We start from the raw sequence: 13500 nt of genomic DNA on the forward strand, positions 1-13500 counted from the left end.
AGAAAGGCTCTCAAACCACAATTAACAGCTTCAGGCTAGCAGAAACGTTTTTAATTACAAAGAAGGGGGAAAGGATGTCAGCTTTGCAAATTTTAAGCCGTAATACAATTTCTTCTGGAGCAGAGAGGGGAAGAAATAAATCCAAAGAGAAACACATTGAAAATAACAGGTTCCTTTCCACCTGAACAATTCAGAAATTACCTTGCTCTGAACAAAATAAAGAGAAAAACTGAAGTAGTGTACTAATAACACCACCACACACCCACAAAACGCATAAACCAACCAAAGCCTTGAACAGGCCCTGAAAGGAGCAATACACAAAAAAAGAGGAAAGAGAACTGGGGCATGTGAAATGATTCCATTCTGGCTGAAAAAAAAAAAAAAAAAATTCCTGGGGGATTAAATTTGTGGAAGACACTCTTTCCTGAGGGAAAAAAAAAAAAAATAAAAAAAAAACCACCACAAAACAAACCCTAATGTTTTTAAAAAAACATGGTCTATATTTTTGTTTCCCAGTTACTCTGCTCACATCACATACCCTTTTGCCTAGTAAAATACTCTATGAATACACACAAAACCAGTGGCTGCTTTACTACCAAGAACCTAGTATCAAGATGCATCTCTAGGTTTACTGCAATTGCACTTAATTATCTGAGGTTGATCACAGTTACCTGGCTCAAAAAAAAAAAACAAAAACAAAGTATTTCTAGTATCTTGCCTATTAATGAAACTGGACATTGGAGTTTTGACTACAAAAGAAGTCCATTGCTACCAGCAGTAGTGGGATGCAGCAACTCAATAGTGAACTTTTTTGTTTTAAATCAAGAATGTTACTACACACATAGTAAAAGCACTGTTTCCAACAACAGAGAACAATATGATTAAAGCAAGTAGACATTTTCAGTGAAAAACAATCTAATATTTCCAGTAACTACAAAAGCAGCCAGTTGTTGCTGCAGAACTCTATGATTGAGCCTGTACTGAGAAAACTGTAACTTCATTAAATGGGTTTGATACATATTCCTGCTAATTGAAACTTCTGCTTTCTCAGAATTACAGGCACATTGCACTTCTTTGAACTGCCTTCCAACAGCATTTTGACATACTTCAGGAAAATTCAAATTTACAGTTCTGTATACTAGCAGTATTCATACAGCTACATTTACGCTATTTTTCTCTACTTTTCTTCAGCCGGTATGTGCCAAAACAATGAAATTCAGACAACAGAATATTTTCCTTTAACAGTTTTGAGTTTAAATTTGGAAAGTACTATGTTATCTTAAATGGTGAAATTAAGCTATTTAGCAGCAATACGTGGCCTGCACACATTGATCAGGATGGTGAATAGGTACTACGCAATTCTAGCATGTAGGAAGCAAACATCCAGATAATGCAAGCATAATATTTTCCAAAGGAACATGCCTGTCATCACTGATTTTGTCATGTAACACCAAAGAGATGCATTTCTATCAATGGTAACAGAATACAAAAGGACATTATTAAAACCACCTGGTACAGACAGATGACATAAAAAGACGACAGAGACCTCAGAGCACTCTGTGCTTCCAAAACTAACCATGGGGAACTCCTCAAAACCAACAGTGATCTTGAATGCTTTCCTCTCCACTTTGCTAGTGTCTGAATTATGCATTGTGTCAGACCAATCAAACAGTGCCTTGACATTACTGTCCACAACTGGCAAAGTTGCAAGCAACAGCAGTTTAGATATGCAGACTCATGAAAACTAACCTAACTAAGCTAATCTGCAGACAATTTCTAGGAACAGAATTTCAAGAGGAAAACAAGTCTGACATAATCAGGTAAAAATCCATTTCCACATAAAATTGCTCAACTCATAAGAAAGAAACAAATCACCAAGATTACTAACTTTCTGAATTAATAAGAAAAGAGATGAGCAGAAGGTAAGTTTTTATAGCTCAAATAAACAGATGTACATCAATGAACAGATACAACAGAACAAACAGCCATTTATGCAATGTGTTCAACGTTTATCATAATTTAGAGCCAGTTTTGATACAATCCTAAACATCAGAAAGCTGCCATCTTGTAAGAATTAAAGAAATCACCTCTACTCAACAGAACTGGTAAGAACTGAATTTATTGGCAGGACTAAAACTAAATATACATACACATACATACATATATACTGATATATTTGACTATGTAGGAACTCTGTAACTGGTTCATTCCATTTGCCTTTTACAGCATTAAAAAAATTGAAAGCTCACAGGTTGCAAGACTTCAAGAAGGTGCAATTCTAGGAACCACATTAAAGTTAAAAGTATGCATTTCATCAGGTTTTGGATTTTGGTTTTTTGAAGACATATGACTTGCCAAGGAATATTTCCCAGCAGGAGCCAAAAAACAGTCACAACAATGTGAAATTTAAACACTTCCATGTTAAAACCTGCTTTTTGGTTAAAGCTAACTAAAGTAATATTCCTTTTCAGAATTATACTGGTAATAATTTCCATTTATTTTACTTACATGAAATATTACATTTGTTGGTTTCTTAATAGACATAGTTCAGAACTAAAGTTAGGCTGCATGAGAACAACTTCCATAGGAGTTTCCTTTATATTTAAGTCTAGTGACAACCATAAACGTCCTATACATAGCTCACATTAAGAAGGCAGCTAATGAGAAACTGTGGTAATACAGCAGAAGCCACAGACATTTATTGCAACCCAGCAAGCACATTTTGACTGAAGGGAAAAGGTTGGGATGGGTGTAGGAATATAAATATCTTTAGGGCACAAATACAGTATTTAAAAAAACTCAGTAATTTCACTGAAGACAGAACATCGATTTACAGAAGCAGATGTCTCCCCCCCTTACTTGCAATTTCATCATGTCTATTCACAACATTAAGATACTGATAGTTATTTACTTGCAATAATTAATGAAAACTACAAATTCTAAACAGAATGATACTTGCACATCAACCTGTTGCTTCAGTAGTAGTTCTAGCTGCATTGTGTTAAAATATGCATTTAATACAACTTAAGCTGCTCCATCTCATACTTTGAGTTCAGCTGCCAAATTAAGTATAACAGGTCTTCAAAGGAAACCAGAACTTTGTACTTGCACACTGAGAGGCAGGCAGACTTCTAACTTGGAAAGGAAAGGCCATAAGAGCAAGAACGGCCCACTGTCTGTCAGCTCCCACTTTCAAGGCTTACCCCACCTCAGAAGAATTTGGTGATATCCAACTCTCTCATTTACCTTTCACATCCACCTTACCAGCTGCACTTACAAAATAGAGAACACAGTATGCAGTGACGGACAGCCTCACAAGGAAGGAGAGGTGGTAATACCAGTTTGCCTTACAAGACCCAAGCTTACATTTGATGTAAAAGAGTACATTTAGACATCATAAAACTTTAAATTTATGAACAATATTAAAGTTTATTTAGTTTGGGGAGGTGGGAAGGGAGTAAATTAATTTCTACAGATCTGGGCATTAGCAGTTGGGATGTCATGAATGCGTATCTGACATACACATTAAAATGGCTTAAACCACATGATGCTGGAGTAACAGACTTCAACATATCAAAACTATAAAAGCAGTATCAGTTTACTCAATGTGTTTCAGTTGCTGTTTCACACTAAGAATGAAGAGACCCCAAACCTGACTGCTCCAGCAGATGATCAACCATTCCAAACGTGTAACTTCACAGGCAAGTCTGTGCAATTTTAGGTGTTATTAATTACATTTTTAAGTGTGAGAAATTACTACCAGAACAAATGGCTTCACTGTAAAGGCATCTTAACCCAAGTCCTCCTTTTATTACTATCTCTATTTTGTACAAAACAATGTAAGCCAGTACAGAGGGTTTAGAAAAGATATCTGTCACTTAAAAAAACACCAGCAATATCAACTGTGATTTACAAGTCTAAGGAATCAAGATTTCATCAGATGAAGAAACCTTTCCAATTTCTCTCAGACTCTAAAAAAAAAAAATACTTTAAAAAAAACACACCCACAATACAAACAAACACCCAAACTTGTTCAGTTAAATTAACTCCACTATTAAAACCATAAAGCTACATAAAGGCAAAAAAGGCTAAAGGAAAGATATAATGGCACAAGATAAGATCAATTTTTGAAAGTTTCATTATAAACCTGATACTGTTTGACAGAGAGGAAAAAGGATTTCAAATACATATTTCTTAAGCTCTCTTTTAAAATATCATCACACAAAGAAACTTCTTTTAGATAAAGTGACAGAGGAGCGGGAGAATACAGGAACTCAGCAGAAGCTAGTATCTCTTGTCATGAAATGGCTTTCACAGGGACCACTTTAAAAGTAAGAATACGTGTGACCCAGATAAGAGTAGCATCAAGGATTTAGTTTAGCAAAGCTGTAAAGCTGTCTAAAACGGGTTACAAGTCATTGATTAGCAAATAGCTGTTCTAAGACTTGCATGAAGGTCCTTTCCAACATGACTCAGCACACACCCACAGTCCAAAGAATCAAAATCCTTTATCTATGTGAAACAACTCTGTTGTTGTTCTTTCAGTTATACACATAAGCAAATGGATATATCCAACGAAGGTACCAGTCACCAAATATTTAATAACAAGAACTGCCACTATTTTTCTACATTATTTTTGTGATGGTCATATTTCAGCCTGCCATATTCTATATGCCATGGCACTCAAAAGTCCAGTTACATGATTACATATTCCATTTCAGTGAGAAGAAAGCAAGCTTACAATTTCTTCTATGAAACAAAAGTTCCAAGTTATAGGAATATAGCTGGACATTTTACTCAATCTATATTGCTATCCTAAGTAAAGAACACTACTTTTACATGTATTGGGAAAATGGTTTTGAGTTACTCACGCAAATTGCAAACGTACTTAACCAGATATGAACAGTCACAAATGAAATGAAATGAATGTGATTTTTTTTAATTTGCGCAGTTTAACTATGTATAACGTGTAATTTTTTACAAGAGGGATACTGAGTTTATCTAGATGCTAGATGTTATTTTCCTAACAAACGTTTTTTAACTCTAGTTGAAGCATCTCATCTTTCTGAAAAAAGGATTAAAGCTCTGAAGTTCTAAGTGTTGAAGATTCTATTTGTTCCAAAATGCTAACTAGAAATGATTTAGAGTCACATACTTGAAGCACCACACATTTTTCAAAAGGCTGTAAAACAGAAGCTCATGTTATTCAGAACCAGCCTGGCAGCTTCACAGTCATAAGTTTTTGCACTGATTTCATTCAAAATATTGTTTGAATTGTATCTCATTAGTGTCTTCCAAATGACAAATACAAAGAAAAACAATGCTTTGAGAAGGATAGCATATAGCAAAGCCCTTCTGAGTACAGCTTAAATCAGGACAATTTTGAATGCTTGCCCTACAGCACCTTCTTGTCTTTCCATGATCTATGCTGAGGCTCGAACAGACTAGTCAAGACAGCAAGGCAACAAAACGTAAATGACGTAAGTAGCTGAAGATCATCTAGTATGTTACATAAAGTTTTGGTCAGGATGAAGTACAAGCTATAGACTAGGAAAAAAAAAAAATACGTAAGAGTAGCAAGAGAGAGGAGAAAGGGTCTGTCCACAAAATGAAGCTGGACAGTTTCAGAGCACATACTTAACACTGCCTTTGGAAAAATCTTCCATAAGGCAAAACAGAAACACTAACAGAGATGTATCTAATTCAGCTCCATCACCTACTCATAAGACTTGGAAATCTAATTCTCACACATGAGAAGCCTTATCATCTGTGCTTAGATTTGTATTATGGACCATCTTCCTCCAACTACTGAAAGATGCATCTTCCTGAAACTGTGTGTTGTACCATCTTCAGGCTAAAATTTTCCAGGTCTGTACAGAACAGTTTAGAGGATGGGCTGAAATACTATGCCTGGCAACATCTCTGCATTTCAAACAAATTCTTAAACAAATAGAGTATTACAAAGTAGGCCACTTTTGCATCTCAGAAGGCGTTTAATTCTGCAAGCACACTCTTACGTAGCTATTGTGGGAGAAAGACTTAAGCTGGGGCTTGTATTTAGAGAGAGTTGTAAAATATCAGCAACAAAACAGTGTGGGCAAAACTCTGAGAAGAAATAAGAGTATCTTGCCTATATATGCCACAAAGTTAGAAAGAACTGATGGTCTATACATAGTTTAAAAGTCATCTGCAAGCTAGATTGTCCCAACCCAGCTAAAGCACCTCTATATTTGTGGCTTGCCAAGATGTTTTTAAGCAAGCAGAACAATGATGGTTGCAATTCCATGTGCACAGGACAGGATGGAAAAATGCCCCATAGAGAGTGCTCACTGCCTCACAGAATACAGTATTTTACTTCTTTTGTTTTGGCTGATTACTTGCAGCTTCAAGAAGTCTGTGCTTAGAGAGCTAACATTAAATACACAAACTAAAATGAACTAAAACTGAAAGGGCTGTAACATTCTAAACAGCTTTTTAAATTGACTTCTTGGACAGGCTCTGGATAACTGAACTGTATGATGGAGACGTAACAGAGAAAAGTAAGGGGAGTAACAAATCCTTGAAGGTAAAACATACTATTTAAGAAATAGATAACTGTTTCCTCTACAAGGGAAAAAAGAGGGAGGAAACAGACATCCAACAGGTCAGAGTAAAAGAGAAGCCTACCTGCGCAGAGTTTAACACTCAAGACTTCTAGATACAAAGCTTAAATTATGCCATCTCCTATACGGGAAAAAATAGTCTTCAGAACATTACTTCTACATCCCACTTATGAATAAACTTCTTTATTACTCCTCTAAATGGCTCTTAATATCTAAGAGTCTCCACACAGGGTATAGCGCTCCATCGATCCCTATCCCACCAAGCACAGGCCAGACATTGCCTTAATTTGAAATGGAGAAGAGTTCAAATGCTTTAAGGGGAAAGTATTACAAAACTCCATCCCACATCAGAAAATCTTTTTCAATTTAGTATTTTGGCAGTGTAAAGCTTTGAAAACAAAAACAAACCCCCAGTCACTGGCTAAAATATGGTCAGTCCTTCCTTCACAGCTCAAGGAGTTAGGCTGAATGCATTCAAGGCCACTTACAGACCTTCATTTTTAATATCAGCTTCCTTACATCTGCAGTCACACGCACTTAAAACTGCTTTCACCACCACGAATGTTTGCAAATAGAAGTAAAAAGAAAAACCCAAAATTAAGAAAACAAGGCACTGACATTGAGCATTGTGCCATTTCTTCTAACAAAGAATCAGTCATATATAAGTTCAAAGGGAAAGGTATTTTTGTATGGGCAACGTAAGTCACACAAAAAAGCCAGCTCATCCTAAAAATCAGAGTATCTGGAAATGAGAAGTATGGATTTTACAGGAAAAAAAAAACAACCAAACTTATTTTGGATCCAGCTGTGCTCCTTCAAAGAGATGAAGCACACTTTCATAAAAGGTTGCTTGTAATTACATACTAGAAGTAAATCAGGAATCTCACACATAATTACTGACTGTACATCGATGTTTTTCCCCAAGTGCAGAGTCAAAACAAGGGGAATTTTCATTAACTTGGCCCAATTCACCCTCCCCCAAGCTACTGAAGCCCTCAGTTGAAGAAATGGGAGACAAAAGATTTAGCAGCCTGTAGTTATAGAACAGTATTAGACACTGCTTGCTACCTTAACTGCTACCATCTTTTCACACGTAAGTTCTAACCATTGAGTGACATGATCCCTGGTTTTAGGCAGATACATCTATATCCTATACACATAAGGTAATTTTAAGTAAACCCCAAATTATGGAAATACAGAAATTAACTCCTGAATTAACTCATTTTAATCTGTTTCTTTTTCTTGTTACACAAGATATTTTAAATTATATGCTTTGTTAAATTATTCCTTTTAACCCAAAACTATGTTCAATTACATCTTCTGCTTTGTATTTTCAAAGAGATTAACAGAATGAAAGTCCATCTAACCGGTAAGACATTGGCTGATTATATCAACAGCCCTTCTTTAAAAAACTGACTTCTTTTTCCCCAGACCTTCAGCAGTATCCACATAAACAACCTAGGTCCAGCTTCAAGAAGGAGCTGCAATATCATGAGGTCAATCCAACTGCAGCTTACAAATGTCCATTTCTTGGACATGCAATATCTACATGTAAAATAAGTCAATATAGGTGATTTCAGAAAGCAAGTAAGACACTCTACAGCAATGTAATGTTGACAGTTTCTTTAGCCCACATTAGAGAACAGCTATTTTCAAACTAAACTATCTGTTGTTAAAGGCAAGTATTTTCTTACATGATTGTTCAAAGAACTAGTGAGCCTAGGAGAGCAATTTCTGGGATAAAACTAAGACAGTCGATCTTAGTAAGAGTTTTGCTTAGACTTCCTTGGGGCTAGAATTTAATTCCAGGGACCTTATGCAACCAAAACATTCATTTCATTCATTTTTTCTGAAATAAATAAGGATTAAGTTGAACTTCATAGCAAGAGCAGATTAAATTTGCAGAGTTAGGTAGAGTTAAATCTTATGTCTATAGCAAATCATTCCCTTCCCTCCCCCACAAAGGAGTATAACACAGCTTCCGGGCAAGAGCAGCTCTTCTAGGTGAAGTCTTAGAAAGCAAATTCCTGTGTATTATGTGGAAAGAACAAACATACTACACCCACCTCCAATCTATGCATATATACTAATAAAAAGCCAACAGTATTTTCTCCACAGGAATTAAATCTTTTGCTTTAGAAGCTCTGAGTAATTTTCCCAACAATGCTCTTGACGATTCTAACTGCTCATTCCATTTTACTGGAACAATCTTATTTCTTGAACAATGCATACATGCGGTACTAGCACTTTACACTTTCTGGAGCAGACAGATGTTTAGTTTTCTACGTCTCCCACTTTTTTTGAACTTTAGGCATGGCTATATTTCTAACACAAAACCCACTACACTGGGTAAGTGTATAAGTGAGACCTTAAAACATGACATGTAAAACTGATAAAAGCATTTATATGAGTAAAACTAAGTAAGTTTAGTAAAAATATATTTCTTCTTATAGAGCTGAATGCTCTGTAAAAAGGAAATAGCTTTTTTTTTGCTACACAAGTTTTTAGTAAACTGATATTCTACACTAGCCATACTGAATGGACTGTGATGCCAAACAACAATACTCAGTACACATGACCTAAACCAACTATACTTCCTGCATTACAGGAAAACCCAGGCTGGAGCCACATAAAAGCTTAAGTCTTTGCAAACTGCTTAATAACAAAACTAATAGTAAAATCCTTATAAACTTAGACACTAGGAAATGAGAAATAAATTTTAACAAAATAATACACAGCTGAGTAAATACTTGAGTGTATCAATTCTAGCTCAGTTTATCATCGGCAACAACGTATATTTTTGGACTGCTCTTTCACAGTTGCAAGAGCTGCTCTATGCCCCAATTTGTTGTAACCTTATCAATTCCACTCTGCAAATCCCACATCCCCAAAGTCACATTACCAAGTGGAAAGGACTCTCCTACCCCAAAAAATCTGCCCAAGCTCTCCTTGCAGAATCAACACTAAGGTATCAAGACAAGTTTTGACACACAGACATTTCTTCTGTTTTGTTATAGTCTCAATCCCTCAATGATCCAGTGAATTAGGAGCAGAAATAAACTAGTGGCCAATGCTCACCCCAGATTGACCACTGAGGTCAATTCATTCCTCTGTCCCAAGCTCTCTCAATCCCACTTACAAAGTCTCAGAGGTAGAGAGAACATGAGGCCCTGAAGACTTCAGATTTTTGTACTGGGGAATGGTCTTTTTATATATCAAGCCTCTTATGAAACAAAACTGAGCCAGTATAGTTGCGCTTCTTAAATTTCTGTATTATTTTAAGCAATATTCTTGTCTTTTTGTTTGCCACCAACTTCCACAGTATCTGCCATACAAATGCTCAACACATGCTCTACTGATTACTGACACGGGATTCCCAGGATGACTTGCAAGCCTTTGCCCTTCATTTCCCTAGAAGAGAGAGACCCTTTGGTTCCAACGGCTGTCTAAGGAAAGAGAGCAAGACGCTTCACTCCTCCTCCCCACCATGCGGCAGTCACCACCAAGCTGAACTACAATGCCCGAAAACACAAGGCAGGCCTCACCCCTTGTCCCCTGAATCAAGAGACGAAAGGGACAATTTTTTAATTCGGATACTGCTATAGCACGACTTATACACTCACCAGATAGTACAAACCTTTAACACAAATATTTTTTCTCCAACATTTTCACCGGGCTAGTGATATCTCCTCCCTTCCCTATATACACACACATCTCCACATTCCTGCCTCTCAGTAGATAAACTCTTCCCCAGCTCCCCTCTATGTTAACTGCTGACACCGGCGCCCTTTCAACCACCATTCCCCCTTCAGGCCAGGTTCTCACGGGGATGGAGGGAAGACGGGAGGGTCGCTGCCTTACAGACGGGAGGTATTGTGCCCGGGCCATAACTTGGCCGGGCGCGCCTGTTCTTCCCTTTTCCCCTGTCAGAAGGTAACTCCTCCCCACTCCGGTCACTCCCGTCAGGAGCAGATCATCCTCCCCCCAAGGGAGACACCTCCGGCCCTTGCCGGAGGGCCCTCCCCAGCCCAAGCCTTATGCCCGTCTCCCCGAGCCGGCCGCAGGCCCACCGAGCCCCCCCCCCCTCACAGACCTGTGGATCCAGCCATCTTGTCCAGACCCCCCCCCACCGGCCAGGGCCTGCAAGCTATGCACGTCACTTCCCCATGACGCAGCGCGTCACTTCCCGCAGGGAAAACGCGGCTCTACAGCGCGGGAAAGACAAGGGGCGGGGAAGCGCGCCAGCGTCGGGGGCAGGACAAGGGCCGGAGGTGCCGGGCACCTTGCCGGGAGGCGCCGCAGAGTCGGGCTGTGGCTGTCGTGCTGCTGGGGGCGGCCGAGCCTGGAGCGCCGGAGCCGAAGGTGTCGGCTGCCGGAAGCGCCTTATGCCTCCTACACGGGAACCGCAGCGGCAGGCTGGCTCTGGGCCTAGTGGCAGATCGGAAAAGGCGGATTTCTCCCTTGCAGGCAGCGAGCTCGGCACCAACGGGCTCGGCAGGAGCAGCATTCGCTTGTGACCCGTCACCGTTCACACGGATGCGAAGGAGACGGTCACCAACGATGCCAGAAGACTTCTATGGAGCTTTCTATTGCCACAAGTTGACTGAGTCCAGAGAGGGCTCCTGAGGACTGTAACACTTTTCTCTCAGGCTTCATTTTAACAACCATTTAGCAGCCTTAGAGCCACCACGCCTCCTTCTCTTCAGTACATGGAGAATACAATACAAAAGAAACAAGCAAATTAAATTTCAATCCCATTCATCCAGAGGTTAACTCCTTTCCTGTCATGCAGTGGAAGGATCTCCAAGCTCCCTGACTTTCTCTGCAGGCACTACCTGCACATCCATGCAGCACAGTATCTCCTAATCCCTTAATTTGAAATCCAACTCGCAGTTTTTGTTTGCATGCTTTGCATTTGGTTTAGTGTGTACTCCCAAGATCCCGACTGCAAAACTTCAGTGTATATACAGGAAGTACATTTTGCTCGTTTCCTCATGCTGTTTCAACCTGGAAGTATAAGCAGTTTAAATACCTGAATCAGAAAGTGAGAAAATCCAATCAGAAAAAAAAAATTAAATATATATATATATCTCAATCTCGTGAAGACTTAAAATGTGCCAGCACAGATTTACAGAGAACATTTCCATGATACTTCACAGATGTGAAAATTCAGGAGCAAAGGACACAATCTTGCTATCAAGAGTAACAGAATTATACAAAATTCCAGCCCCATTTCCAATAGCCTACAAAACCCAAACTGGAACAAAAATAATGATTATTGCTCACAAAAGAAATACAAAATTCTGTTCATTATACACTGAGCTGTAATATCAAATACAAATTTAAATACTGACTGAAAGCATAAAACAAAGATTTAAGGGCACATTAAGAAAAATAATTTGGTTTTCTCTATAAATTTGTTCATGTCTGTTATTATTATATTAAAATGTCAGTAAGGTTTGTTATTTCATGCAAAGATTATATTTTTTCCTCTGTATACAAAATAACATGACTTTGAAAAGGAAAAAATATTTAAAACAATGTGTTAGGGGGTTTCATCTTAATTTTTTTTCCCATTTCTTTACACGGACATAAGAAAAAGTTAACTGTAAATAGGAAATATTCTCAAATGCTGCTGTTTAGTTTGTAACAAAATAGAGTTGAAAAAGTACACTGGAGAATGCGGGCATCGATCCCGCTACCTCTCGCATGCTAAGCGAGCGCTCTACCATTTGAGCTAATTCCCCACCTGAAAAAAACTCTAAAACTTACAGTTACTGACTTTCGACCTACTGAAAACTGCAACACCACTATATTTGGTGATAAATCCATTGTTTCTTGCCGAGTCACTCTTTCCACACACCAGCAACTGACTGCAACTCACAGCTGGAATCGTGATACATCTTTTCCATCTGCCACTACCAGAATCATCTTATTCATCTCTTTTATAACACAGGTACTTGTTATTTAGCTGTTCTCATACAAGAAGCTCTCCAAAAGATAGAGTTACTTACAAGAAATTTAATATTATTAAAAAAAATAACAACACCAAAACCACAAGCAAAAAACCAAAACAAACCCCAAATCCACAACTTCAGTTGAACAAGGAAACCCATGTTCTTTCCAATTTTCAAGGCATACACATGAAAAACCTGATTCAGGAAATGCTTAATGAGTGAAAAAAATATATGCTTAGTTGAAACAGTTTTATAGTCAAATGATTTAACCCAAAACACAGCTCTAGAGCTGTATACTTGGGAAAAAAAAAAGCTTCTGATTGCACAAGTCCTCCTGCCGATATCTGTCGGAAAGCTGGAGGAACTGCACCAGCTCAACCACCCCCCCAGCCTACCGCGCCGCACCGACAGCCACCCACCGGCTCGGGCAGCCAGCTGACGCATGCGCAGTGCTCTCGCCCCAGCCAGCAGTTACGCCCCCCTTCCCTGGGGAGCTAGGCCTCTCGGCGGACTTCGCCGGTCCCCGCGGCAGCCGTGCTTCCCCCGGGGAACCTGCCTAGGGCCTCGCCTCCTGCTACTTTGCGCCTACATTTGCTTCCCCGGTTCCTTCGAAAAGCCCTCTCCCACAAACGCTGGCCCTGGGATTGCCGATGCACCTACCACCCGCTCCCTCGCTGCCAACTCGTTCCCTGAAGCCAGCAGACAACCTGAATGGATTACAGGAGGGGTGCGATCAGGGTTCAGGAGAGGGATTGGAAAACTCTCCTCAAACAGCCTCAAACTTGAGCTCAGTCATGATGTGAAGAAGCACGCATCAACTTGCACATACACAATAGTTGATCAATCCAGATTTCTTGAGCTCAACCAAACCCAGGCTGCGTTCCACTTTGTATCTTCCCCCTACATATTTGTAACAGAAGCTTCTAGGGTTATCTCTGAAA

The 13500-nt window shown here is 39.1% G+C and overlaps 1 protein-coding gene and 1 non-coding gene across 5 annotated transcripts in view; both read right to left on the reverse strand.

Moving 5' to 3' along the window:
* The window catches only part of UBE2V2 (ubiquitin conjugating enzyme E2 V2), a 39895-nt gene that overhangs the window by 15879 nt on the left and 10516 nt on the right, over window positions 1-13500 (reverse strand). The window contains exon 1 of one of the 4 annotated variants that reach the window (XM_061448517.1): window positions 10696-10847. The exons of 1 other annotated variant lie outside the window; for it this stretch is intronic. In XM_061448517.1, the coding sequence (XP_061304501.1) occupies window positions 10696-10711 (16 nt within the window). In that variant the 5' untranslated portion in view covers window positions 10712-10847. Of the gene's footprint in view, window positions 1-7094; window positions 7116-10695; window positions 10849-13500 lie in introns of those variants that run through there. 2 more of the 4 variants (XM_061448519.1, XM_061448520.1) reach the window with 2 other exon arrangements.
* On the reverse strand, window positions 12277-12349 carry TRNAA-AGC (transfer RNA alanine (anticodon AGC)). The gene has a single exon. It is a non-coding gene; the product is annotated as a tRNA-Ala (tRNA).

This window comes from Pezoporus flaviventris, unplaced genomic scaffold (assembly GCF_033815535.1).
Source record: "Pezoporus flaviventris isolate CSIRO_AGI_PZ_B2104156 unplaced genomic scaffold, CSIRO_AGI_Pfla_v1 ptg000007l, whole genome shotgun sequence".
NCBI classification, from domain to species: Eukaryota; Metazoa; Chordata; class Aves; order Psittaciformes; family Psittacidae; genus Pezoporus; species Pezoporus flaviventris.